The following is a 27,142-nucleotide window of genomic DNA, read 5'->3' as shown; positions in this document are numbered from 1 at the left end:
CTTAAATGTTAGTAGCGCAGGTGTATACGTGTTCTCTGTTGCTGTAGTAACCAGATACAGTAGTGGTAACCAACCCGCAAGAGAATATCTCTTCACTATTATCCTCACCAATCTATATTCTTAGAAAAAATAGGGGTTGGATTTTATTTATGTTCATTTGTGCTTCAGCTGGGACAAGGTACAACTTTATACATCATAGTGCAAAGGGTTAGTTTTAGAATAGAATCATAGAATGGTTACAGCACAGAAGGAGGCCCTTCGGCCCGTTGAGCCCGTGCCGGCTCTCTGCAAGAGCACTTCAGCTAGTCCCACTCCCCCGCCCTTTCCCCGTAGCCCTGCAAATGTTTTTCCTTCAGGTACTTATCCAATTTCCTTTTGAAAGCCACGATTGAATCTGCCTCCACCACCCTCTCAGGCAGTGCATTCCAGATCCTAACCACTCGCTGCGTAAAAAAGTTTTTCCTCATGCCGCCTTTGGACCTTCTGCCAATCACCTTAAATCTGTGTGCTTTGGTTCTTGACCCTTCTGCCAATGAGAACAGTTTCTCTCTATCTAGACCCATCATGATTTTGAATACCTCTGTCAAATCTCCTCTCACTCTTCTCTGCTTTAAGGAGAACAACCCCAGCTTCTCCAGTCTACCCATGTAACTGAAGTTCCTCATCCCTGGAACCATTCTGTAAATCTTTTCTGCACCCTCTCTAAGGCCTTCACATCCTTCCTAAAGTGCGGTGCCCAGAATTGGACACAATACTCCTGTTGAGGCCGAACCAGTATTTTATAAAGGTTCATCATAACGTCCTTGCTTTTGTACTCTGTGCCTCTATTTATGAAGCCCAGGATCCCGTATGCTTTTTTAACCACTTTCTCAACCTGCCCTGCCACCTTCAATGATTTGTGCACATATACCCCCCAGTTCTCCCTGTTCATGCACCCACTTTAGAATTGTACCCTTTAGTTTATATTGCCTCTCCTCGTTCTTCCTACCAAAATGTATCACTTCGCACTTTTCTGCATCATATTTCATCTGCCACGTGTCCACCCATTCCACCAGCCTGTCTATGTCCTCTTGGAGTCTATCACTATCCTGCTCATTCTGAGTACTAAGGACTTCCAGTGACACGAAGGCTAACAATAACACTTCAGCTGCCAGTGCATATATGTGAGAAAATGATCAGCTGTGCCTCGTGGTGAGTAGTCCAATAACATTTATTATCCAGATGTACACATGAAGAATGGCCTCTTGGGTGAGGTATTGGAGAGACTGCTGATCCTCGTGAACAATACTACTGCGTTAGCCATTGCCTTTGGAAGAGTATGAGCGAATAGACAATTAGAAGGAAGTTTGAAGAGGAATAAACTGTTTCTGGTGCACTAGAATATTTTTTTCATGTTACCAATTTTCCCTCCATCCTTGCTGGTACTTGCTATGGTGCAGTTCCATGGGCATTGGTCTTCCTGAAGTGGCCTTTATTTATGTTTGATCCTTGATAATGACTATTAGGCTATTCAACTGTGGTAAGCATTACTGTCGAGCCCTATGCAATCCTCACCCAATGTCTACATGAGTATTTCCAGTAGAAGTTGCTGGATAGCGTCTATAAGCAAGAATCCTGTCTGATTTTTCCCTCTGCATAACCAAGAGCACCAAAGCCTGTTGCCATAGCCCTGCTTGAGATCAGTGAATTTGCTCCAGACTAGGGAACACATCCGGGACTTTTCTGTCTGTATGGTGTATGAACCCATTGAGCCATTAGGGGAGCCAATCCCTTGGAGTTCTCTCTGAGCACCGGGGAAAAAAATGATCTTGTTTCTTCCTCAGTAATAGAAGCAAATGATAGTAAGGCTCAGTGGACCAATCATGTAGAATAGTCTTAATAATTGTTCTTAAGTAAAATGCAGTGTAATGCAATTACAATACCATCGTTGAAGTGATGATCTGGCACTGACCGTGGTGCTGGATATAACAATAAAGATAATGTTTTGTGTAACCTTGAAGTTGGATTTGTATTGCTCCTTCCCTCTTGATATTTGCTATATGTATTTGATATATGTTGCACTAGGATTGATGGACACAGTAAAGTGAAGCAGATTAATTGGATGCTGCGAAATAGCACAAATATTGTGGACTGTGTTGCTCTTCAATGGTAGTGTTACGGTCACCTGTTCACATATATGGGGCGGTTTAAAAAAAGGACTATTGGAAAGGTTGATTTTCCTGTCTAATAAGTTTTCAGATGGAAGTAAAGAATTATTTAACTTAATAAAACGGATTGCTCAGTCAGATATATTTGTACATGATTTACGTTCTTACTGCATTTTTGCAATAACAGAACACCAGCCACTGCATCCCTTCAGAACGGGGCAGCTGAAGACCCAGAGTGTGAGGGAAATGATCAACCTGCACCAGAGGACAGCAGATCTGAAGAAGAAAGTATGTTTTTGTATTTGCACATAGACAGTTCTTCTTCTCCTTTTTGAATCTTTTTCATATTTGGTAACTGACATGAATCAGTCATTCATGAAAGAAAGGCTTATGAAATAATACTGAGCGGCCTGCGAGTGGCGCTGTCCAGGGAGAGTATAAATACTCGGGCACGGGCCCAGCTTGCGCAGGACATTCTTAACAGGAACTAGTGAAGGACACAACAAGACCTCCATGTTGTAAAACAGTTGATTAAAGCTTTGTTTAACGCTTAGACCAAGTGCCTAGTAGTTTTCTTACGTCAGTAACCTCATCCAATCTTCTGTGATGGGGTGAGCAAGTAAGTAGTTGAAGAGGAAATATTTGTCGGGTTATTTAAAGAGGAGCATTTGACATTTAAAAGAAAAAGAGACTTAACTCTTGTATTGTGCCTTATCATGTCTTTGTGAAATTGGCTTCAAATACAACAAATTAAATGGTGAATGTAGTCACATAGGCTGACTGAGAAAAGGAGCCGCATAGTTAAGTAGCCCACCAACATATCAGTTATGTTATGAAAAGCAGTGTCTCACAAACAACAATGAGATCAATAACCAGTTAGTCTGGTGTTTTTGATGGTATTGACTGAGGGACACTGGGAGAACTACCTGCTTTTCTTTGAATAATGTCGAGCTCTTTAATGTGCACCTGCACCACCAGAAGAGGCAGACAGGACCTCAGCTTAACATCTCATCTAAAGGGCAATACAACACTCCATCAATACTAAACTGGATTGCCATCTTATACTGTTAGCTCATACTCGTAATATAGGGCTCAAACACACAACCTTCTGGTCCCAACTGAGCCAAGGTAACAAATAAGAGACAACACAAGTCTTAGATTTCATCAGAGAAACATGAATGCATTTCACAGTATTAATAACTGGTTATGCATTTTTGGACTTTGTGTATGTTTGATTTTTCTTGGCAGGAAAGAAAAAAAAAACTTCAAAGTTGAAATAAACTGGCTACGAGATGAATGATGCACACTGTCCCATTCTTTTTTCCTGGCTCAATAAACATGTGAAATTTTACCTGCTGGTAGCACTGGAAAGAGATTGAGTGTTAGAGAGGTCACAACTTCAGTTTTTTGGGGGCATTCTTTGAGGTTTTTAATGAGTTAAACCCTAAAATCCCTATGAGCACTAAGTATATATTGTACAATTTGACCTTGGTGACCGTCCGCTTTTACTAACTCTTACTGTTCTTGTAAATCCAACCGTTCCTCAGAAATCTCACTCATAAATTGTGAATATTTCCAACTTTGTGATTTTTTTCATGTAAAGATCAACTCGGGTCAAAAGAAATGAGCCTTTTACACCAACAATCATTTGGCTTGTATGCAGTTTGACGTTCTTGGTCTGCTTTGGTCCAGGAATGTGATACATTAGTAGTAATGCAGTCCAAACCATGAATCCCATTAAAAAGACTCTTGCGACTACAAGTGTTGTTTTCTTTTCCCACAGGTTAAAATCAGTAAAACTTCTCCCAGATTAGAGTAGAGGATGGGCACCATGTGCCTATTTAAATTAGTTTAAATCTGACTTGAACTCATTCTATTTACTGCACAATTGCTGAACTTTCTTTATCCTTTTTTTTATACAGATTTTAGTTCAGACCTATAAATGGCTATGAAATCATTTATCTTTGACTCATTATTCTCTTAAATGTCAGTTTTATTTTCCGCCCTCCTTTTTATAAAAAAAAAAAAACGTTTATAACTTTGGTGGGAGACAGCTGGAACAGCCAGAAACTAGGCTGGGAACCGGTTGTACTGGGTTCTGGCCTATCGCCAGGGTCTTGTGAGGGTACAGCCTCTGATTCTTCCATTACATTACCATCAATAAAGGGAGACAGGGACTCCAAACTTCAAAGTTCCTGCACCCCAGACCTTGGGGACCCAGCGTATGATTGGTGTTGGTACACCTGGTGAGACCAGACATACTGGCCGACCAACAGTCGGTTGTGGGACCCACCAGCAGGTATAGTCTGGGATTGTGGCCTGGACCTCCAAAGAATTTGCCACATCATTTAAAAAAAACATTTTGAAGTGCCCTCCTTTGTATGGGACAGCTTAAGTTTTCTTCTGCAAGGTTGTGGTGGGGGGGGTGGGGGGGTGTTTGCGGCAGAGGTGGGATGTGGCATTCCATCTTCTGTCAGTCCAGGAATCTTCTGCCAGACTAGCGGGCCACTCCAGATGCACCCAGCACGCTGAAGGCATGTAAATCATGGGACCATCCCCATACCCATCAGCTTTGGCAGGTTCAGGGTGCATCTCAAAACATAATGCAGAGATGAGTTGCCTGATCGATTTTTGGGGTCACTATCTTTTATCTGTACTGCTACCTTTTTCAAGTAGACTTAACTTTGGGAAGCTATCATTTTTGGTCCTTGTCATAAACTCTGCTGCTTTGCCACTTCATAATGTGCAGTGGGTCTGTTTAGTTGGAGGACATTTTGATTCATCTGTGACCTAAATGTCAGTCAAGCAGACATCACAGTGGTGGGGGTTTTGGGTCAAGGAAGTTAGTGGAGAAGTAGAGCAGGGGGCCATCAGCATATATGTGGAAGGTGAACCTCTGGCTGCAGATGATAACATTGTGGGGTACTGCATGGGTGAGGATGCTCCTATTTTTCATCTACGTGCTGCCGCTCGGTGACATCATCTGAAAACAAAACCTCAGGATCCACACGTACGCTGATGACACCCAGCTCTACCTCACCACCACCTCTCTTGACAACTCCACTGTCTCTGATTTGTCACACTGCTTGTCCGACATCCAGTACTGGATGAGTAGAAATTTCCTCCAACTAAATATTGGAAAGATCAAAGCCATTGTCTTTGGTCCTCATCACAATCTCCGTTCCCTCGCCATCAACTCCATCCCTCACTATCTGAGACTGAACCAGACCATTCACAACCTTGGCATTGTATTTGAACCTGAGATGAGTTTCCAACCACATATCCGCTCCATCACCAAGACTGTCTACTTCCACCGCTGTGACATCAGCATCTCCACCCGTCTCAGCTCATCTGCTGCTGAAACCCTCATTCATGCCTCTGTTACCTCTAGACTTGACTATTCCAACGCACTCTTGATTGACCTCCCATCTTCCACCCTACATAAACTTGAGGTCATCCAAAACTCTGCTGCCATATCCTAACTCACACCAAGTACTGTTCACCCAGCACCCGTATGCATGCTAACCTACATTAGCTCCCAGTTGAGCAACGCTTTGATTTTATAATTCTCATTCTTGTTTTCAAATCCCTCCTTGTCCTCACCCCTCCCCATCTCTGTGACCTCCTCCAGCCATACAGCTCTCCGAGATCTCTACGCTCCTCCATTTCTGGGTTGTTGCACATCCCCAATTTTAATCGCCCCACCATTGGCAGCCGTACCTTCAGCTGCCTAGGCCCTAAACTCTGAAATTCCCTCCCTAAACCTCTCTTCCCCCTCTCTCCTCCTTTAAGATGCTTCTTAAAGCCTACCTCTTTGACCAAGCTTTTGGTCATTGTCCTAATATCTCCTTATGTAGCTCCGTGTCAAATTTTGTTTGATAACGCTCCTGTGAAACGCCTTGGGACATTTTACTATGTTAAAGACGTTATATAAATGCAAGTTGTTGTTGCTGTTGGAAGAGATGGGGTCCATTCAGTCCATGGCCACACGTTCAGGCTGAACTCGGGCATGTGAACAAGCTCTCAGGCACCCTATATAAATTCTAACAAATGCAAAATTCTGCTACCATATCATGTCCTGCCTTGCCTTGATTCCCACTTATCCATCACCCCTCTCCTTGCTAACCATAACCTAGGCTTGGGAGTTCTGTGCAGTACTGAGGGAGTGCTGCACTGACAGAGGTACTGCCTGCTCAAGTGGTCTTAAAAGATCTCCTGGCACTATTCGAAGAAGAGTTATCTTTCTTTTGCTCTCTTTCTCGCTCCCTTTTTTTTTCTCTTTCTCTCTCCCTTTTTCTCTTTTTTTCTCTTCCTCTCTCACTCTTTCTTTCTCTCTCCCCCTCCTCATTGCCGCACTCCGAACCCCCTCACAATGCCTTGATCTTTTCTGGTTGCCAGGGACCGTCTCCTGCGTTCCCGGCTGCAGCCTTCCATAGAAACATAGAAGATAGGAGCAGGAGTAGGCCATTCGGCCCCTCGAGCCTGCTCCGCCATTCAATGAGATCATGGCTGATCATCCAAATTCAGTACTCTGTCCCTGCCTTCTCTCCATATCCCTTGATCCCTTTAGCCTTAAGAAATATATCCAACTCTTTCTTGAATATATTTAATGAACTGGCCTCCACCGCCCTCTGTGGCAGAGAATTCCACAGATTCACCACTCTCTGGGTGAAGAAATTCCTCCTCATCTCTGTCCTAAATGGCTTACCCCTTATCCTTAGACTGTGACCCCTGGTTCTGGACTCCCCGGCCATCGGGAACATCCTTCCTGCATCTAGTCTGTCTAGTCCTTAGAATTTTATAAGTTTCAATGAGATCCCCTCTCATTCTTCTAAACTCCAGTGAGTATAAGCCCAATCGACCCAATCTCTCCTCATACGTCATTCCTGCCATCCCAGGTATCAGCCTGGTGAATCTTTGCTGAACTCCTTCCATGGTAAGAACATCCTTCCACCACTAGCTTTCCCACCCAGCAGCCAGCCAGCCTCTCAATCTGGCCGGCTGCCAGGTAGGAAACGGAGTAAAGAAATGCTAATGAGGACCTGCCGTTAAATTCACGTTCCCGGCATTTCCAGGTTTCCGCCTCCCCCCCCCCCCCCCCCCCCCGCCCCCCCACTGCTCCATTCCCTCTGAGTAAATATCAGGGCCCATATGTCTGCAATTTTGCATTATTATTTTTGTGTACAAATTAGTCTGGGTATAAATTTTCTTTCAAAGTTAAATGTTGTAGGCTGCAAGATTTAGTGTTCATGACTTATGTTTCTTTTTAAATGTGCAACATTAGGAATTGAGAATAGATTGTTTTTTGTCGACATTACATGATGACGAAGGTTGCCCGTGCTTTATTTACATTTTTCAAAACCAGTAAGCCTGCCAGTCAACTCTCTAATTCTTTTTATTGCAGCTGCTTGCAGTAAGTGGGGCTTAGTGGCCGACCGCCTCCTTGTACTTTTTTTGAAATTCTCCAAAATCCTCAATTGCATCCAAGTTATTATTTGGAGGCTCCTTGAACTGCACGTGATGAAACTAGTGGCTCTGTTCAGTGTGTGGGTAGCAGTGAAAGAGGTATGAATCCCTGAGTGATGTTATCTAATCTAAAGATTTCAGAAGCAGTAAACTTTCTCTTGTTGTCTTGTTCTTGCCTTTTGTAAATCCAAAATTGTCATGCTTTATACTATTATATGTAAAGTGAAAGCAAAGTTGTGTTTCAAAATACTTCAAGCATCTGATCAGTGTGGCGGCACTGAGAAATTATGATCATAAATATGACGTTTCCACTTTAAATTTGGCCACATTAAGCTTTGCCTCTATTCTAAGCAAAGAGTTTTGCAGTATCTTCCCTATTGTGACACTGATAAATAAAGATGAGTCAGTTCAACTGCTTATTAAAGTTTGTTTCTTCAGCAAGCATATTGTTCTATAACCTCAGGAAAATAAAATCTGTATTTTCCAAATTTGTTTTCCAGCCATCCATCATGAACTTTCTCTTTATTGTCCTGTGGGCATTTGCAATGCCATACACTAAGTTCCGTCCAATGGCTTCCTGCATTTCTACTTTGTGGGCTTGCATCATCGTTGTCTGTAAAATGCTGTATCAACTGAAGATTGTAAATCCAGCAGAGTATTCCAGCAACTGCACAACGGTAGGAAATATCTTCTTTTATACATTTGACCTGCATTGATGGCAATACTCACCTGAGTCTCAAAGTCTCAGCAATGCCTAAGCTGTAATTTGCATCTTTGTAAGTATGCACAAGAAACAGGAACAGCTGCGTCAGTGCACAACTACATTGTTAACTAAAGAATTTAAGATAACGTAGTGGATTGGAGAAGGTGAGCTGACCATTGATGGTCCTTAATGTATTTGTGGCGCACTGTAGATCAAGCAGGATGATGCTTGTAATGAAATAATGGCTTCATAGTTCTGCGTCTTCTAATTATAGACATAGGTACTGTCTGGATGGATTTATCTGACAGTGGCCCTCTGCCTTGCTGCATTTCTTTACATCTTCAAAGGGCTGCTCAAAATCTGTCTCTTTGGAATTGGCTTAAGGACAGAAAACAGCGAGTTGTGGTAAATGGCTGTTTTTCAGACTGGAGGATGGTAGACAGTGGTGTTCCCCAAGGGTCAGTGCTGGGGCTACTGCATTTTGATATATATAAATGACCTGGATAATGGAATAGAGAGTAGAATTTCTAAATTTGCCAATGACACCAAACTTAGGGGTGTGGCAAACAGTGATGATGATACCAATTGACTGCAGCAGGACATAGAAAGGCTAGCAGAATGGGCAGACAAGTGGCAGATGAATGGTGGAGCAGGCTCGAAGGGCCGAATGGCCTACTCCTGCTCCTATCTTCTATGTTTCTATGTGCAGGGACAGAAGGACCTGGGAGTTAATGTGCATAGGTCCCTGAAGGTGGCAGGACATATTGAGAGAGTGGTTAACAAAGCATATGGGGGGAAAAATTCAGTTGTTTGCGCCTCCCGTTGGCACCTTAAGAGGGCGCTAATGGGGCGCAAAGCAACTAGCGCCCGGGCGTGGCGATGTTTGCGGCGCTCGGGAAATTAACTAGACATTTTGTGGCGGCGCTAAACCCTACCGCCACGATCTCCTGCGCCGGCAGATTGTGACGTCAGTCGTGTGCGCAACGCCCCGTTAGCGCCCCGGACCGGATATTGAGTGGCGCCCCCTGCCTTACCGCCTGCCACTGAGGGGAGCGTTATGCTGTCAGAAAGGGACTAGGGGAGCGCTATTTAAAGGCGACCGCTTCCTGCCTTTTTTTGTCGGTGACATTTTTGCACCACGCATTCTGAGAGAGAGAGAGACTTCTGGAGAGATTCAGCGCTGTGTGAAGGAGTTTTGAGTACTGAGCAGCACTTTGCAGGTTTATTTTGATTTGTCCTTCCTTGCTTCGCCAGCGCTCTGAGGTAGCGCCTCGCTCCTCGGTCTTTGCGCCTTAAGACAGGTGTGAAGCGCCTGATTTAGCGCTCCAATCACCTCCAGGGGCGATAAAAGCCAAGTTTGCTGTCGGAGGCGATAATTTGCGCCAGGCGCTAAACTTTGCGCACGGCTGATAATGGCGCCCCAAACGGGGCGATACTGAATTTTTCCCCCATGGGATCTTGGGCTTCATAAATAGAGGTATTGAGTACGAAAGTAGAGAAGTTATGCTGAACCTTTATAAAGCGCTGGTTAGGCCACAACTGGAGTATTGTGCCCAGTTCTGGTCACCACACTTTAGGAAGGATGTGAAGGCCCTTAGGGTGCAGAGGAAATTTACCAGAATGGTTCCGGGGATGGGGGATCTTAGCTACAAGGATAGGTTGGAGAAGCTGGATTTGTTTTCATTAGAGCAAAGGAGGTGTGCAAGATTATGACGGGTTTGGATAGGCTAGACAAGAAAGGCTGTTCCCACTAGTTGATGGTACAAGGGCTAGGGGACACAGATTTAAGGTTTTGGGCAAGAGATGCAGGGGGGATGTGAGGAAAAACTTTTTTACGCAGCGAGTGGTGAGGACCTGGAACTCGCTGTCGACAGATATGGTGGAAGTGGAGACACTCAATGTTTTCAAGGGGAGACTGGATAGGCACTTGAGGGAAATAAACTTGCAGGGCTACAGGGATAGGGCGGGGGAATGGGACTGACTGGATTGCTCTACAGAGAGCCGGCACGGACTTGATGGGCCGAATGGACTCCTTCTGTGCCGTTATGACTCTTTGCCCATGTCTTTAGCAGCTCCACCAATTCCCCCTCTCCTTGTTTGCATCTCCTAAAGATTCTTGCGATGTTTTGTTACATGAAAGTTGTTATAAAAGTACAAGCACAAGAATGTGTTCTCTGTTTATTTTGTACACGGTACGTATAGATTGATATGCTGAAATATTTTTCTCTGTAGCTCTCTCCAAATGAGACGAATCTAAAACCAGATGAGATCATACGTTCTGCACTGTACAGAGAACCCGTGGACCCAGCCAACTGGTTTGGATTCAGAAAAGAATTTCCCATTCTTGCATACATCCAAGTGAGTCATAAAAGATTTGTGCCAATTAGGGCTGGATAGCACCACAGTTTATATTACACCCAAATAACATATAAGAGGTATTTTTAACTTTCGGTGGTAGCACATTGACCGCCCATTATACACCCCGCCAGATTTTCCTTTCTATTTTCTTAAATTAATTCTCGGCATGTGGGCATTGCTGGCTAGGCCAGCATTTATTGCCTTTCCCTAGTTGCGCTGAGAAGATGGTGGTGGGTCTTCTTTAGCTGCTGCAGCCTGTATGGTGAAGGTGTTCCCACAATGCTGTCCGGTAGGATGTTCCAGGATTTTGACCCTGCGACAATGAAGGAACGGCGATATATATCCAAATCAGGATGGTGTGTGACTTGGAGGGGAACTTTGAGGTGTTGGTGTTCCCATGCACCTGCAGCTCTTGTCCTTCTCAGTGGTGGATGTCGCGGGTTTGCTGCTGTAAAAGCCTTGATGAGTTGCTGCAGTGCATCCTGTGGGTAACACACACTGCAGGCACAGTACACTGGTGGTGGAAAGGGTTGATGTTTAGTCTAGTGGATGGAGGTGCCAATCAAATGGACTTCTTAACCTAGATGGTGTCACTCTCCTTGAATGTTGCTGCAGATGCACTCATTCAGGCGAGTATTCCATCACATGACTGACTTGTGCCTTGTAGGTGATGGGGAGGCTTTGGGTGATCAGGAGGTGAGTCACTCGCTGCAGACTACCCAGCCTCTGACCTGCTCTATTAGCCATAGAATTTATGTGGCTGGTCCAGTTGAGTTTCTGGTCAATGGTGACTCACAGGATGTTAATGGTTTGGGATTCAACAATGGTAATGTGATTGAATATCAAGGAGAGGTGGTTAGGCTCTCTCTCTTGTTATAGATGTTTATTGCCTGGCACATCTGTAGCACGAATGTTATTTGCCACTTATCAGCCCAAGCCTGGATGTTGTCCAGGTCTTGCTGCATGCGGGCATGAACTGCGTCATTATCTGAGGAATTGAAAATGGAGCTGGACACTGTGCAATCATCAGTGAACAGCCACACTTCTAACCTTATGGAGGGTAGGCCATTGATGAAGCAGCTGAAGATTCTTGGGACTAGGACCCTACAGTGATGTCTTGGGGGTGAGATGATTGGCCTTCAACAACCACAACCATCTTCCTTTGTGCTAGGTATATCTCCAGCCACTGGAGAGTTTTCCCTGTAATCTCCATTGAGTTTTACTCGGGCTCCTTGGCGCCACACTCGGTCAAATGCTGCTTTGATGTCAAGGGCAGTCACTCTCACCTCACCTCTGGAATTTAGCTCCTGTGGCCACTCTCGCAGCTATGTACTTCAGGACTCGGCCAGCTTGGTCAACGATGATCCTGCCAAACCACAGTTGGTGATGGACATTGATGGCCCCCACCCAGACTATATTCTGTACCCTTCAATGGAAAAGAGAAATCATGGGCGTATAACGGGCACCCATTCCATTACTTCCTATTTTCCACCATAAGTTAAGAGTACCCCTATAATATAAAAGAAATCAAGAGCCCAAATTCTAATAAGTACTTGAGTTTTGTTACGATGCCTAATTTTTCTCTCTGCATTTCCAGTTATAATCTAAAAAGCAGACAGCCACATTTGTCTGTTTATTCCAGGCTATTTTCCTTATAAAACTAATAGAACTTTGTTGCATTAATTTATTTGTTATCCGTTCCATCTATTTATTTGTTATCGAGTCCATCTTTGCCTTATTTCAAAACATGCGAAAATGATTCAAAAGTAACAGATTGAAGAAATTATGGGGGAAAAATTCGGTTATTTTGCACCTCCGGTTAGCGAGAGGGCGCTAAGGGGGCGCAAAGCAACTAGCGCCCGGGTGTGGCACCGCCACCGCCCCCACGAAATTCAGTGGGAGGTTAGCGGCGGTAACTGTTAGCGGCGATGACGTCATCGCCGTGTGCAGCGTCCCGGCCGCAATCTTCGGTAGCGTCCCCTGACTTACTGCCGGACGCTATGTTCGACGGGGCCAGGGGGGGGCCTACCTGTGGTCGGTGCGGCACTAATTAAAGGCGAGGTGCCGGGTAGCCATTTTTTTTGCTGGCTACCTGCCAGCACCTGCCCCCGTTGGCGTCCCCGGCCTCCTCAACAGCCCCCCCGCGGGGTGCTGGCTGCAGTGTCGGGCTCTTTTGCCAGCACTCCGATCCCTGTTGACCCAGCTGGGCCCCGGGTCACGCTGCGCAAGGCCCATCCCCTTTAAGAAGGGGACGAAGGCCGACAGTACTGCAGCGCGATGTGCCCCAAGAGGGAGGCGGGGCGCTTCTAGTAGTAATGTTCTGAGTCTGAAGATCGTGATGACTGATGGATTGTTACTATTTCCTTTGTGCCCCTGGGTTTGAATCCTCCCTGTAGCTGCTGTCTCTGCTGGTCCCAGGGTTTGAATCCTCCCAGCAGCTGCTGGCTCTGCTGGTCCCAGGGTTTGAATCCTCCCTGTAGCTGCTGTCTCTGCTGGTCCCAGGGTTTGAATCCTCCCTGTAGCTGCTGTCTCAGGATTGCTATCAGTGCCACGTGCTAGTCAGAGTAGAAATAGAAGGATATTTCAGATGAATACGTGGCTAGAGGAATGGTGCGAGGGGGAGGGATTCAAATTCCTGGGACATTGGAACCGGTTCTGGGGGAGGTGGGACCAGTTCAAACTGGACGGTTTGCACCTGGGCAGGGCCGGGACTGATGTCCTAGGGGAAGTGTTTGCTAGTGCTCTGGGGGAGGGTTTAAACTAAAATGGCAGGGGGTTGGGAACCTGAGCAGGGGGACAGAGGAAAGGGAAACAAGGATAAAAGCAAAAGATAAGGAGAAAAACAAAAGTGGCAGTCAGAGAAATCAACGGTTTAAATCAAACATAGCCACAGTAAATAATAATTCTAAAAGGTCTAAGAGCGTTAAAAAAACAAGCCTGAAGGCTTTGTGTCTTAATGCGAGGAGCATTCGTAATAAGGTGGATGAATTAGCTGCGCAAATAGAGGTAAACAATTATGATTTGATTGGGATTACGGAAACGTGGCTCCAGGGTGGCCAAGGCTGGGAACTCAATATCCAGGGGTATTCAATATTCAGGAAAGATAGGCAAAAAAGAAAGGGAGGTGGGGTAGCATTGCTGGTTAAAGAAGGGATTAACACAATTGTAAGGAAGGATATTGGCTCTGATGATGTGGAATCTGTATGGGTAGAACTGAGAAATACCATGGGGCAGAAAACGTTAGTGGGAGTGGTATTTAGACCTCCAAACAGTAATGCGGAGATTGGGGATGGCATTAAAAGGGACATTAGAGAAGCATACAATAAGGGCACAGCAGTCATCATGGGTGACTTTAATCTACATATAAATTAGGCTAACCAAACTAGTAACAATACTGTAGAGGAGGAATTCCTGGAGTGTTTTCGGGATGGTTTCCTGGACCAATATGTCGAGGAACCAACCAGAGATCAGGCCATCTTAGACTGGGTCTTATGTAACGAGAAAGGATTAATTAGCAATCTTGTTGTACGAGGCCCCTTGGCTCGGAGCGATCATAATATGATAGCATTCTTCATTAAGATGGAGAATGAAGTTGTTGACTCAGAGACTAGGGTCCTGAATTTAAATAAAGGAAACTACAATGGTCTGAGGCGCGAGTTGGGTAGGATTGATTGGGGAATGTCACTCAAAGGGTTGACGGTGGATAGGCAATGGCAAACATTCAAAGACCGCATGGATGAACTACAGAATTTGTTCATTGCAGTTTGGCATAAAAATAAAACAAAAAAGATGACTCAACCGTGGCTAACAAGGGAAATTAGGGATAGCATAAGATCCAAGGAGAGGACATATAAATTGGCCAGAAAAAGCAGCAAACCTGAGGATTGGGAGCAGTTTAGGATTCAACAAAGGAGGACAAAGGGATTAATTAAGAAGGGGAAAATAGAATATGAGATTAAGCTTGCAGGGAACATAAAAACTGACTGTAAAAGCTTTTATAGATATGTGAAGAGAAAAAGATTGGTGAAGTCAAGCATAGGTCCCTTACAGTCAGAATCAGGAGAATTTATAATGCGGAACAAAGAAATGGCAGACCAATTAAATACATATTTTGGTTCTGTCTTCACAGAGGAGGACACAAATAACCTCCCAGAGATGTCAGGGAACATAGTGTCTGATGAAAGGGAGGAACTGAAAGAAATCAGTATTTGCAGGGAAATGGTGTTAAGGAAATTGATGGGATTGAAGGCCGATAAATCCCCAGGGCCTGATAATCTACATCCTAGGGTACTTAAGGAAGTGGCCCTAGAAATAGTAGATGCATTGCTGATCATCTTCCAACATTCGATGGAATCTGGAACAGTACCCATGGATTGGAGGGTAGCTAATGTTACCCCACTATTCAAAAAAGGTGGTAGAGAGAAAACGGGGAATTACAGACCGGTAAGCCTGACATCGGCAGTGGGGAAAATGCTGGAGTCCATTATAAAAGATGTAATAGCAGAGCATTTGGAAAACAGTGACATGATCGGACAAAGTCAACATGGATTTACAAAAGGTAAATCATGCTTGACTAATCTACTGGAATTTTTTGAGGATGTAACTTGTAGAATAGATAAGGGAGAACCAGTGGATGTGGTGTATTTGGACTTTCAGAAGGCTTTCGATAAGGTCCCGCATAAGAGATTAGCGTGTAAAGTTAAGGCACATGGGATTGGGGGCAAGGTATTGACTTGGATAGAGAGCTGGTTGGCAGACAGAAAGCAAAGAGTTGGAATAAATGGGTCTTTTTCCGAGTGGCAGGCAGTGACTAGTGGGGTACCGCAGGGATCGCTCCTTGGACCCCAGCTATTCACAATATATATTAATGACCTAGACAAGGGAACTAGATGTAATATCTCCAAATTTGCAGATGACACAAAGCTGGGTGGGCGTGTGTGCTGTGAGGAGGATGCCGAGAAACTCCAGGATGATTTGGACAGGTTGGGTGATTGGGCAGAAGCATGGCAGATGCAATATAACGTGGACAAATGTGAGGTAGCAAAAACAGGAAGGCAGATTATTACCTGAATGGCAATAGATTGGGAGAAGTGGAAGTGCAACAAGACCTGGGTGTCCTTGTGCACCAGTCGCTGAAGGTAAGCATGCAGGTGCAGCAGGCGGTTAAGAAGGCAAATGGTACATTGGCCTTCGTAGCGAGAGGGTTTGAGTACAGGAACAAGGATGTCTTGCTGCAGTTGTACAGGGCCTTGGTGAGACCACATCTTGAGTATTGTGTGCAGTTTTGGTCGCCTTATCTGAGGAAGGATGTTCTTGCCATGGAAGGAGTTCAGCGAAGATTCACCAGGCTGATACCTGGGATGGCAGGAATGATGTATGAGGAGAGGTTGGGTCAATTGGGCTTGTACTCGCTGGAGTTTAGAAGAATGAGAGGGGATCTCATTGAAACTTATAAAATTCTGACAGGACTGGACAGACTAGATGCAGGAAGGATGTTCCCGATGGTCGGGGAGTCCAGAACCAGGGGTCACAGTCTAAGGATAAGGGGTAGGCCATTTAGGACAGAAATGAGGAGGAATTTCTTCACCCAGAGAGTGGTGAACCTGTGGAACTCTCTACCACAGAAGGCGGTGGAGGACAGTTCATTAAATATATTCAAGAAGGAGTTGGATATATTTCCTAAGGCTAAAGGGATCAAGGGGTATGGGGAGAAAGCAGGGACCGGGTACTGAATTTGGACGATGAGCCATGATCGCATTGAATGGCGGAGCAGGCTCGAGGGGCCGAATGGCCTACTCCTGCTCCTATTTTCTATGTTTCTATGTCTCTGCTGGTCCCAGGGTTTGAATCCTCCCTGTAGCTGCTGTCTCTGCTGGTCCCAGGGTTTGAATCCCCCGTGTAGCCGCTGCCCTTGCCAGTATCCGGGGTTTGAATCTCCCCTGCAGCTGCTGTCAGTACATACAATGACCATTTTGAAAATGAGGACACCTGTGGAAAAAAATGAACAGCTGGTGTCAGTCCCTTAGCTGTGCATAATTTACAGATTTCACTGTGGATTGTACTGAAACCATTAGGTCCTTTATGCTGTAAGAACATAGGAATGTCAGGAACAAGAAGAGGCCGTTCAGCCCATTTTACCCCACCAGAGTCAACAACAAGCTACATGGTAGCTTTGTAATGATGTGACGCCCAGTATTGTAATGCAAGGTACACGCACATGCTGAGAGTATAAACCGAGAAAACAAAATAGACTTTGAGCATTCAAGACTTTTATCGTTTTATTTTCCTTACCATTCAGTGACACACTGAGCTCCTTGAAATAACTCATACATTTCATCTATCCCTTTAATCCAGGATCATCTTCTGCTGCTAATGTTGCTGGTATTTGAGGTGACTGTGTACCGACACCAAGAGCATTTCCGCAAGTGTAACCAGCTGTCCCCGCCTGGCACTCGTACCATCTTCCAAGAAATCACTCGGCAGCACCTGGATGAAAGCATCATCAGCTGTGCAAAGTATTTCACCAATTTCTTCTTTTACAAGTTTGGATTAGAGGTAGGTGAAATGCTACAGATTGAGTCTACAAGTATATAGTGTGCTCTTTACCTATCGCAGGCAGATAAATACATTTGTGCTCCTTTGGTCCACGGTTACATAAGGTGATTTGATTTGATTGGATAAATAAATAAAAGTGGGTTGCTCAAATACCACAGTTACATAAATAAAGCACTAGATTTTTGTTGAAGGCAAGACCTTTTAACATTACTCATTTCAGCTTTCTTCATATAAAAATTGTCCTGCAGTAATCAATAATTCACTCTTCGATATTTTACTCTGACTGTCACTTTTGATGAGCACCAGACTCAGCACTGTGCATACTGTATTGCACCACACCATGACACAATGTAAACCTATAAGCCTAAAGGGAGGGTTCAATCTTGCCAGAGACAACATTATTGTTAGGTACCAGGGGTCTAATGGGCATATGCACATTACAGAGCTTGAACACATCAAAATCTGCTAATAATAAGCAAATTGAGAGGTATGTAAATTAATGGGACTATGGAATTGAACTTTATATGTGGCCTCCAAGTCTCCATTATAGGTACTTATATCTTGCCCTCAAAGACAAAAAAGCTTGTGTACTCTAGCTATCTTTTCATTCCAGAATACCAGCTTTTTGTGCGCTTCCTCATGCTCTCACTTGTTCTCTTATCTGTGTTCCTTTTTTGTAGGTTTGCCTCCTAATGACAGTCAACGTGATTGGGCAGCGGATGAACTTTCTTGTGATAATTCATAGCTGCTGGTTGGTTGTTATCGTGACGAGACGTAAAAGACAGGCAATTGCTCATCTTTGGCCGAAGTACTGCCTCTTCCAGTCCCTTTTCCTGTTGTACCAGTACCTGCTGTGTGTGGGAATTCCACCAGCTCTGTGTCTAGGTATTCAGCACTTTTTCTCTATAAGGCACTCTAAATGGGTGTGGTCTCGCAATTAATTTTAGATGTATGTACTTTTTTTGTATAGAGATGAAAAATGGTCTTGTACTGTGAAATACACTGCTTGTTGTTCGTGCTACATAAACAAGAGGTTGATGCACATTCTTAGCCTTGCCCTATTATACAGCTGCTCAAAAACTTACCTTTCTTGTGCCGCTTTTTTTAGCGGGTTCCTGCCTGCGATCGATCAGCCCGGCACTCTGCTTGAGTGCTGGGCTGAACGTGCAGGATCGCGGCTGCCTTGGTGGTCCAGGTAGGTCATTTTTCTATTGCAGAGCCTGCAGTGATTTAAGGGAGGGAAGGAGCCTTTGAATGCGGCAGCGCTGCTCGGCAAGAAGAAAGTGGAATGCTTGATTTAGCTTAATTTAACGCTCCACTTCCTTCTTGGAGCGCAAAGCCGAATTTTAAAAAAAGTTTATAGAAAGTTACAGCACGGAAGGAGGCCATTTCGGCCCATCGTGTCCGCGCCGGCCAACAAAGAGCTATCCAGTTTAGAGACATTAGTGCCTGACACTAATTTTCCAAACTTTTAAAATTTAGCGCCCCAACGGGGCTATAATGAATTTCTCCTCCTAACTGTAAGAGATTTAGAGAAGCGGGCAGGAGAAACTTCGACAGACAGCTGTGAGGCTGTGGAATTCACTTCCAGGGTTAGTGGTTGAGGCATTAGTTGACAACATTCAAGATTAGATTGAAAGGGTGGATAAAGGAAAGGGAGTTGAAGGGTTATGGAAACAGGGTGGGTAAATGTGATTGAACTATATAGTCGCATGGCCTGGTTGGGCTGAATGGCCTGTTTCCATGTTGTAACTTCTATCTATAGAGACAAAGAGCCAGCCAAACTACCAATGCCTCTTTATTTTTAAATTTAGCTCATTTTGGAGTTTTCAAAATTCCAGTAGTGTGAAAATACATGCTAAGCTAGATGGAAGTGGCCATCACACTGCCAAGGCAATTTTAGTTTTAATAAGAGACTATCATAAGCATGGAGTGTACTGTACTTTAATATTTTTTCAAGATTGAATAAAGGCTGATTTGGCTGGAATTTTTTTAATGAGGACCAGGCATTAAACTTGGGTAACTTGTCTCAATTCTAAATACTGCTTAAAATTACATAGAAAATCAATTAAGATGTAATTAAATAAACAGAGTGACTGCTGCCAATGACCGGAAGCTGTGCAGAAGATTACTGCGCATTAATCTGGAACCGGAAGCATGATGATTCTGTTTTTTTTTTTAAACGGACCCGTTCCCATCCCGGCATTTTATAAATGAGCCAGCTCCCTTCCTGTCTTTTTTCCCCAGAGCCCCTGAGTCGTGACGCGAACAACCAAAAAAAACCACTTAGGCTGTGACGTAAGAAAACTACTAGGCACTTGATCTAAGCGTTAAACAAAGCTTTAATCAACTGTTTTACAACATGGAGGTCTAGTTGTGTCCTTCACTAGTTCCTGTTAAGAATGTCCTGCGCAAGCTGGGCCCGTGCCCGAGCATTTATACTCTCCCTGGACAGCGCCACCTGTAGGCCGCTCAGTATTATTTCATAAGTCTTTGTTTCATGAACGACTGAGTCATGTCAGGCTGCACATGCGCAACGACTTCAACTCCGTTGGCAGCAGTCGCGTCCTTAAATAAACACTATAGTAGAATCCTGATTATCTACCATAATGGAGGGGAACCCCCAGCTAATGTGGAAATTAGTGCATAATTGAGTGTTCCTCCATACTTAGTCTGACCCAGTGAGTTTTTAGCTTTGGGGTGGATTTTAACTCGGGTGGGGTAGGAGGGAGATGCCAGCGGGGATCTCAGCATGAGGCCTGAGTCATTTTAACTCCCGGGCCTCATTTAAATACTCCAGCACTGTCTCCTGACTGTAACTGGTGGGAGTGAAGTCGGGGCTGGCAAGACCAGAGCAGAAATTGGATCTGGAGCCCAAGGAAGCCGAGGATGCAAGGAAACAACCCCCAGCATAAAGTTACTGCATGAAGATCCAAGTGCTGGTAGGGAGAGGCAAGACTGGGGTTTGGAAAGCCAAAGGAATCCTTATGGGGCCCAAGGGGAGCACTCCTCCGCCTCTTGGCCCGCAAGAATTCCACATAAAAATTATTTTTTAAAACTTACCTTGGCCTCTTTTGACCACGCCATGGTAGAGCTGTTGGAGTTGGCCCCGTGTGGTCCTCCCGTATCTGTGATTAAAAATGGTATCTCAGCACCAGTGATGTGATTGACTGACCCTTCCATGTAAAGTAAGCACCCGCCTACCTGGGGCGGGCGGCCCTCTCATGCCTGTTCTAAGGTACGTTACGATGGCAAAGGGTGGGAATCACATCGTGACCATGAAGTGAGCGACCCCCCTCCACCATTTTTAACCAGCTGCCTGGTGGCAACGGTGCTAAAATTTACCCCATTGACTTTGAAAATCATTAGCTATACATTTGGCAGATCATGGGCTAAAAATTCGGTATCGCCACGCCAGGTCTTTAGCGCCCGAAATTTAGCGCTCGCCCGGATTCCCGTAGCGCCCGCCTGAAATTCAGTTGCGGCGGCCCAAGACGGAGGCGGGCGCTATTGCAGGGTTTGGCTGCCTCGCTTGGGGCGATGAAAGTCAGTTTCAGGCGTCCAGCTGCCGCTGCGGCACCCGATGCGGTGCGGCAGGCTGGGGTACTGCAGGCCTCCTCCTTCTCTTAAGGAGGAGCTGCCTGCAGCCGTGAGATCGCCGCTGGATTCCCCCGGCAAATGAGCCCGGCACCACGGAGAAGTGCCGGGCTCGCGGGAGTCAGACACCAGTGCCGCGGGGGGGTGGTGCAGGAGTCCGGGGAGGGAGGTGCGGCCAGGCGGCCGCCAGGACAGCGGCCGCCGGGACAGCGGCCAGCCGCCCCTCCACCTTTATGCGCCGGCCTCTCGGAGCTGCAAGGCACCGTTTTTCAAACGCTGTTTGCGGCCGGCGCGGGCGAGGCGGCCGCAACTGAATTTGGCGGTCGGCACGGACTCGCATTGGAACCGGGGCGCTGCGCACACCGATGACGTCATCGGTGCCGGCGCAGCGCTACCGGCTAACACCGATGTTAGGGACCAACTGAATTTCGGGCGCTAAAAAACTTCCGGCGCAAACCACTCTATAGCCAATAAGTGGGCGCAAACGCGACTGAATTTCTAGGCCCATGAGTGTTAAATTACTTTTTTTTGAAATAAACAGAATTTTTACTTTAATCATCCACAGATTACCCATGGAGGTGGGCGTCACCCATCACCATTCACTCCAACCTCATTAAATGGCTCTATCTGCCTGACTTTGTGACTGTACCCAGTTCCAAACATCTTTTGTGTAAGTATCTACCTATGTTTGATTCTAGAAGTTTCAATCGCAGGAATTAGTGCTTTTCCCGCAATGCTAGAAAAAGTTTTATTAATATAAAGCATAGCTCTGAATGGATGAAGTAATGTTTAGGTGCTTAATTTTCAATTGCTAATTAACATAAGGACAGAATATCTAGTGGTCAGAACTGACCATTCTGAACCTCAGTTAGAGCCAGAAAAATGAACTTGTCTGTGTTCTCTACAGTTGCTGACTGACATGCTGTGTACTTCCAGCGTTTTCTACTTTAACCCCTTGTAGGCAGATTCTATCTTCATATTGCTTTCAAGTTATGTGAACATAAAAACATAAGGAGCAGGAGTAGGCCAATCGGCCCCTCGAGCCTGCACCGCCATTCAATAAGATCATGGCTGATCCAATCTTGGCCTCAACTCCACTTTCCCGCTCTCTCCCCATACCCCTTGACTCCCCTGTAGTTCAAATGTCTGTCAATCTCCGCCTTGAATATATTCAATGACTCCGCCTCCACAGCTCTCTGGGGTAGAGAATTCCAAAGATTCACGACCCTCCGAGAGAAGAAATTCCTCCTCATCGCCATCTTAAATGGGCGACCCCTTATTCTGAAACTATGCCCCCTAGTTCTAGATTTCCCCAACATCCTCTCAGCATCCACCCTGTCAATCCCCCTCAGAATCTTATATGTTTCAATAAGATCACCTCTCATTCTTCTAAACACCAATGAGTATAGGCTCAACCTTTCGTCATAAGTCAACCGCTTCATCCCAGGAATCTAGTGAATCTTCTCTGCACTGCCTCCAATGCAAGTATATCCTTATTTAAATATGGAGACCAAAACTGTATGCAGTACTCCAGGTGTGGTCTCACCGGCGCCCTGTAAAGTTGCATCAAGACTTCCCTACTTTTATACTACATACCCCTTGCAATAAAGGCCAACATTCCATTAGCCTTCCTAATTACTTGCTGGGGTGGGGGCACACAATGTGTCCTCAGTATCCTGCTGTGTTTCACAGCTTCTATATATTATTACATTTGTAAATAAATCTGACTCTCCAGTCGTCAATTCATAGGATCATACAGCACAGAAGGAGGCTATTCAGCCCATCGTGCATGTGCCTGCTCTTTGAAAGAGCTATCCAATTAGTGCCACTCCCCTGCTCTTTCCACATAACCCTGCAAATTTTTCCTTTTCAAATATATATCCAATTCCCTTTTGAAAGTTACTATTGTATCTGCTTCCACCACCCTTTCAGGCAGTGCATTCCAGATCATAACAACTCGCTGCATAAAAAATTTCTCCTCATCCGCACTCTGGTTATTTTGCCCATTATCTTAAATCTGTGTCCTCTGGTTACCGACCCTTCTGCCAGTGGAAACAGTTTCTCTGCATTTGCTCTATCAAAACCCCTCATAATTTTTAACACTGTTAAATCTGAACACCTCTATTAAATCAAAATTCCGCATTTAATCCTGGGGCACACAACATAGATCTTGGTTCACAGGAGACTTGGTCTGCTTATGGAAACTGCTTTTTAGCTATGAGCACAAGAAAAAAGTGTCAAGTGAAACCCCAAGCCGTAGGAATTGGTTGCAGATAGCGGTGGACTGCAATATTTTCTAGGTATCAATTCACTGTACCAGATCATAGGCTTTCAGATCTCCTATTGATACTAAACTTTAGGTCTTTGAGCAATTCAATACTCCCTTGAGTCTTGTACTGTAGCGGTACCACCGAGTGTCCCTTACTTACCGGTCATAATTCCCTTTAACGACAGTTTGCCGGTACGGGCCGTTTCCCCTTTGGGAACGCGATGTCACGTCGCACATCACGTGACCGTCCCAAGCACGGGCAAACGCGATGACGTCACGTCACACATCACGTGACTGTCCCAAGCGCGGGCAAACGTGATGACGTCATCACGCAAGTCACGTAACTACCCAAGCGCGGGAAGAACGCGATGACGTCATCACGCAATCCACGGGACTGCCTACTCAGTCCTTGTGGCGTCTCCGTCTGGTGAAGACCTATTTTTATGGCTCTCCTGTACCTAGCTCTGCAACCTGTTTGAATTCCTCTGTTCCTGCATTGAAAACCTTTGATTGTTCTCCTGGAGTCGAACTCGATTATTAAGTAGGAATTCGTCCAATACCTACATCGGTGACCACGAATACCTACAGTACAATATTCTTAGATCTGACAGAACCCAGATCTCTCTCATTAAAAGCAGCTCGATGGTCCAGGGAGCTGAAATGTTTAAGAGAGTGTATAAACAATTTAACAGTTATACCATAAATACACAGTTAAGTTGTTTAAGGAGCTCAGTGAATAATATTGGATTGGCCAACAAGACTTCTTTTAGTTTTTTGGGTGTGGGGGAACTCAATTTAAACGTTATTTTTCTCAGCTCTTTAGGTTTCTCCTGTTTCCTGCTCTCTGCCCCACATACCTTTGCCCAAGTGAGGAGGCAGGTGATTGATTTCCAACCCTCTGCCAATACTGTTCTTGAGCCAGATACTAGGATTTGTGTGTGAATGACTCAGGGTGGTTTAGTAGCCAACATTTTATATTTTTCTCTCCCTTCTCTTTAAAGTATGACTATTTAATTGTTTATATTCCCAAAGCATTCTGGCTCCCTAAACCATATCATTGCTTTTAATGAGCGAGGTCTGGGATCTGTCAGATGCGAGAATGTTGTGCCGATGAGACATTTGTAGAACTGGTGTCCCCTTGCAGCTGTGTGTGTTCACTATGTAAACATTTCCAGAAACTAAAACAAGCCTTTAGTTCTTAAGTGTATAAATGAGGAAACTTTCCTTTGCATTTTGCAAAGCATTTTTTTTTCCTGTTTTGAAATTAAATATCAGTCCAAAGATATAGTAAACCAAAACTGAGGATAACCAGGGAAAGAGTAGGGCCCATTAGGGACCAAAGTGGCAATCTGTGTGTAGAGCTGGGAGATGTAGGTGAGGTTTTAAAGGAATATTTTGCATCTGTGTTCACTATGGAGAAGGGTGATATACGCATAGAAATCAGGCAAGGGGATTGTGATATACTTGAACAAATTAGTATTGAAAGGGAGGAGGTACTAGCGGTTTTAGCGGGCTTAAAAGTGGATAAATACCCAGGCCCTGACTGGATGTATCCCAGGCTGCTGTGTGAGGCAAGGGAGGAGATTGCAGGGGCTCTGACACAAATTTTCAGAACCTCTCTGGCCACAGGGGAGGTGCCAGAGGACTGGAGAACAGCTAACGTAGTACCATTGTTCAAGAAGGGTAGTAGGGACAAACCAGGGAATTACAAGTCAGTGAGTATGTGGTAGGGAAATTATTGGAAAAAATTCTGAGGGGCAGAATTAGTATCCACTTGGAGAGGCAGGGATTAATCAGGGATAGTCAGCATGGCTTTGTCAGGGGGAGATCATGTCTGACCAGTTTGATTGAATTTTTCAAGGGGGTGACTAGGTGTATGGATAAGGGTAGTGCAGTTGATGTAGTCTACATGGACTTCAGTAAGGCTTTTGACAAAGTCCCACATGGGAGACTGGTCAAGAAGGTAAGAGCCCATGGGATCCAGGGCAATTTGGCACATTGGATCCAAAATTGGCTTAGTGGCAGGAGGCAGAGGGTGATGGTCGAAGGTTGTTTTTGTGACTGGAAGCCTGTGTCCAGTGGTGTGCCGCAGGGATCGGTGCTGGGTCCTTTGCTGTTTGTAGTGTACATTAATGATTTAGATATGAATGTAGGAGGTATGATCAGTAAGTTCACAGATGACACGAAAATTGGTGGAGTGGTAAATAGCGAGGAGGGAAGCCTCAGGCTACAGGATGATATAGATGGGATGGTTAGATGGGCAGAACAGTGACAAATGGAATTTAACCCTGAAAAGTGTGAGGTGATGCATTTTGGGAGGACTAACAAGGCAAGGGAATACACAATGAATGGTAGGATCCTAGGAAGGACAGAGGATCAGAGGGACCTTGGTGTGCATGAACATAGATCCCTGAAGGCAGCAGGACAGGTAGATAAGGTGGTGAAGAAGGCATATGGGATACTTGCCTTCATTAACTGAGGCATAGAATATAAGAGCAAGGAGGTTATGATGGAGCTGTACAAAACGCTAGTTAGGCCACAGCTGGAATACTGTGTGCAGTTCTGGTCACCACACTATAGGAAGGATGTGATTGCATTGGAGAGGGTGCAGAGGAGATTCACCAGTATGTTACCTGGGCTGGAGCGCTTCAGCTATGAAGAGAGACTGGACAGGCTGGGGTTGTTTTCCTTAGAGCAGGGAAGGCTGAGGGGGGACCTGACTGAGGTGTACAAAATTATGAGGGGCATAGATAGGGTAGATAGAAAGGAACTTTTCCCCTTAGTAGAGGGGTCAATAACCAGGGGGCATAATTTCAAGGTAAGGGGCAGGAGGTTTAAAGGGGATTTGAGGAAAATCTTTTTCACCCAGAGGATGGTTGGAATCTGGAACTCACTGCCTGAAAGGGTGGTAGAGGCAGGAACCCTCACAACATTCAAGAAGCATTTAGATGAGCACTTGAAACGCAATAGCATACAAGGCTATGGACCAAGTGCTGGAAAATGGGATTAGAATAGACAGGGCTTGATGGCTGGCGCAGACACGATGGGCCGAAGGGCCTCTTTCTGTGCTGTATAAATCTATAAAAATGAACTGGAGATTTTGGGTTTGTAAGGTAACAGCCTCTCAGATTCCAGAAATGACCTCATGTATGCAATAATGCACTCAACCTCTGGTTTCAGACTTTATAATGCACTTAGACTGCTGAAACCTGTGACAATAGTTTAACTTGTAATGTAAACATTTTAGTCAGTGTTAATGAACTCTTGCACTGTATTTGTTCTTAAAATGGAAAATATTTTCACTTTTTTTATCCATTACTGCTTGTGTTTGTGCCATCACAAACAGCAATCTGTTATATTGCCTGCTGACTATTCAGTTTAAGATTTTGCGATTAGTAATAAAAACTAAGATGACAGAGGGCACAGCATGTTGGTGTTCAGCATACTGTGTCACAGAATAGAAGAGCAAGGTTTCCAGCCCATGAGTCTTTGACCTCCGTTTTAACATGACTGAATGGGGCGGGTGAGCGGTTAAAATGGTGGGAATCCACTTACCACCCCATTCCCATACAGCGTGAACTTCACATGCCACTGGCTCAGGATATTCAAATCAGGGGCCCCATGATATAATTGGGACCCTGATGAAAGCCCTTCTGCATTTAAAATCTTTTGTTACCCCCTTCACTCTAGGAAAATCAAGGGACTCTAGGGGAATCAAGGGATATGGAGATTGGGCGAGAAAGTGGAGTTGAGGCCAATGATCTTATTGAATGGCGGAGCAGGCTCGAGGGGCCATATGGCCGACTCCTGCTCCTATTTCTTATGTTCTTATGTTCACTACCCCTTTCATTCCGCATAAAAGAACAGTCAAATCATTCAGGCAAACCCATATGTCGGTGATATTCTGACAATGCCGACGAACTTGCTGCAACGAAAAGAGGCCTTACACCAAACTCTCAAATGTAAAAAAGCTGATGAATTTATTTACAATCAGAAAATTTAACTAAAATCTTTTGTTAACCAACTGCTCAACTCATAGTGCCCACT

The 27,142-nt window shown here is 44.9% G+C and overlaps 1 protein-coding gene across 4 annotated transcripts in view; it reads left to right on the top strand.

Annotated features, from left to right (window-relative positions):
- The window catches only part of piezo1 (piezo type mechanosensitive ion channel component 1 (Er blood group)), a 398,994-nt gene that overhangs the window by 291,465 nt on the left and 80,387 nt on the right, over nt 1-27,142 (top strand). For all 4 annotated transcript variants that reach the window (XM_085991680.1, XM_085991683.1, XM_085991682.1 and 1 more), the window contains exons 18-24: nt 2,335-2,435; nt 7,552-7,712; nt 8,114-8,290; nt 10,549-10,674; nt 17,029-17,229; nt 17,910-18,114; nt 21,392-21,496. In XM_085991680.1, the coding sequence (XP_085847806.1) occupies nt 2,335-2,435; nt 7,552-7,712; nt 8,114-8,290; nt 10,549-10,674; nt 17,029-17,229; nt 17,910-18,114; nt 21,392-21,496 (1,076 nt within the window). The remainder of the gene's footprint in view (nt 1-2,334; nt 2,436-7,551; nt 7,713-8,113; nt 8,291-10,548; nt 10,675-17,028; nt 17,230-17,909; nt 18,115-21,391; nt 21,497-27,142) is intronic.

The sequence above is a fragment of the Somniosus microcephalus genome, chromosome 6 (assembly GCF_052327205.1).
Source record: "Somniosus microcephalus isolate GS21.2 chromosome 6, FLI_Smic_1.0, whole genome shotgun sequence".
Lineage (NCBI taxonomy): Eukaryota > Metazoa > Chordata > Chondrichthyes > Squaliformes > Somniosidae > Somniosus > Somniosus microcephalus.
The sequence above is the reverse complement of the archived record's forward strand: the minus strand, read 5'-3'. Positions and strand labels throughout refer to the sequence as shown.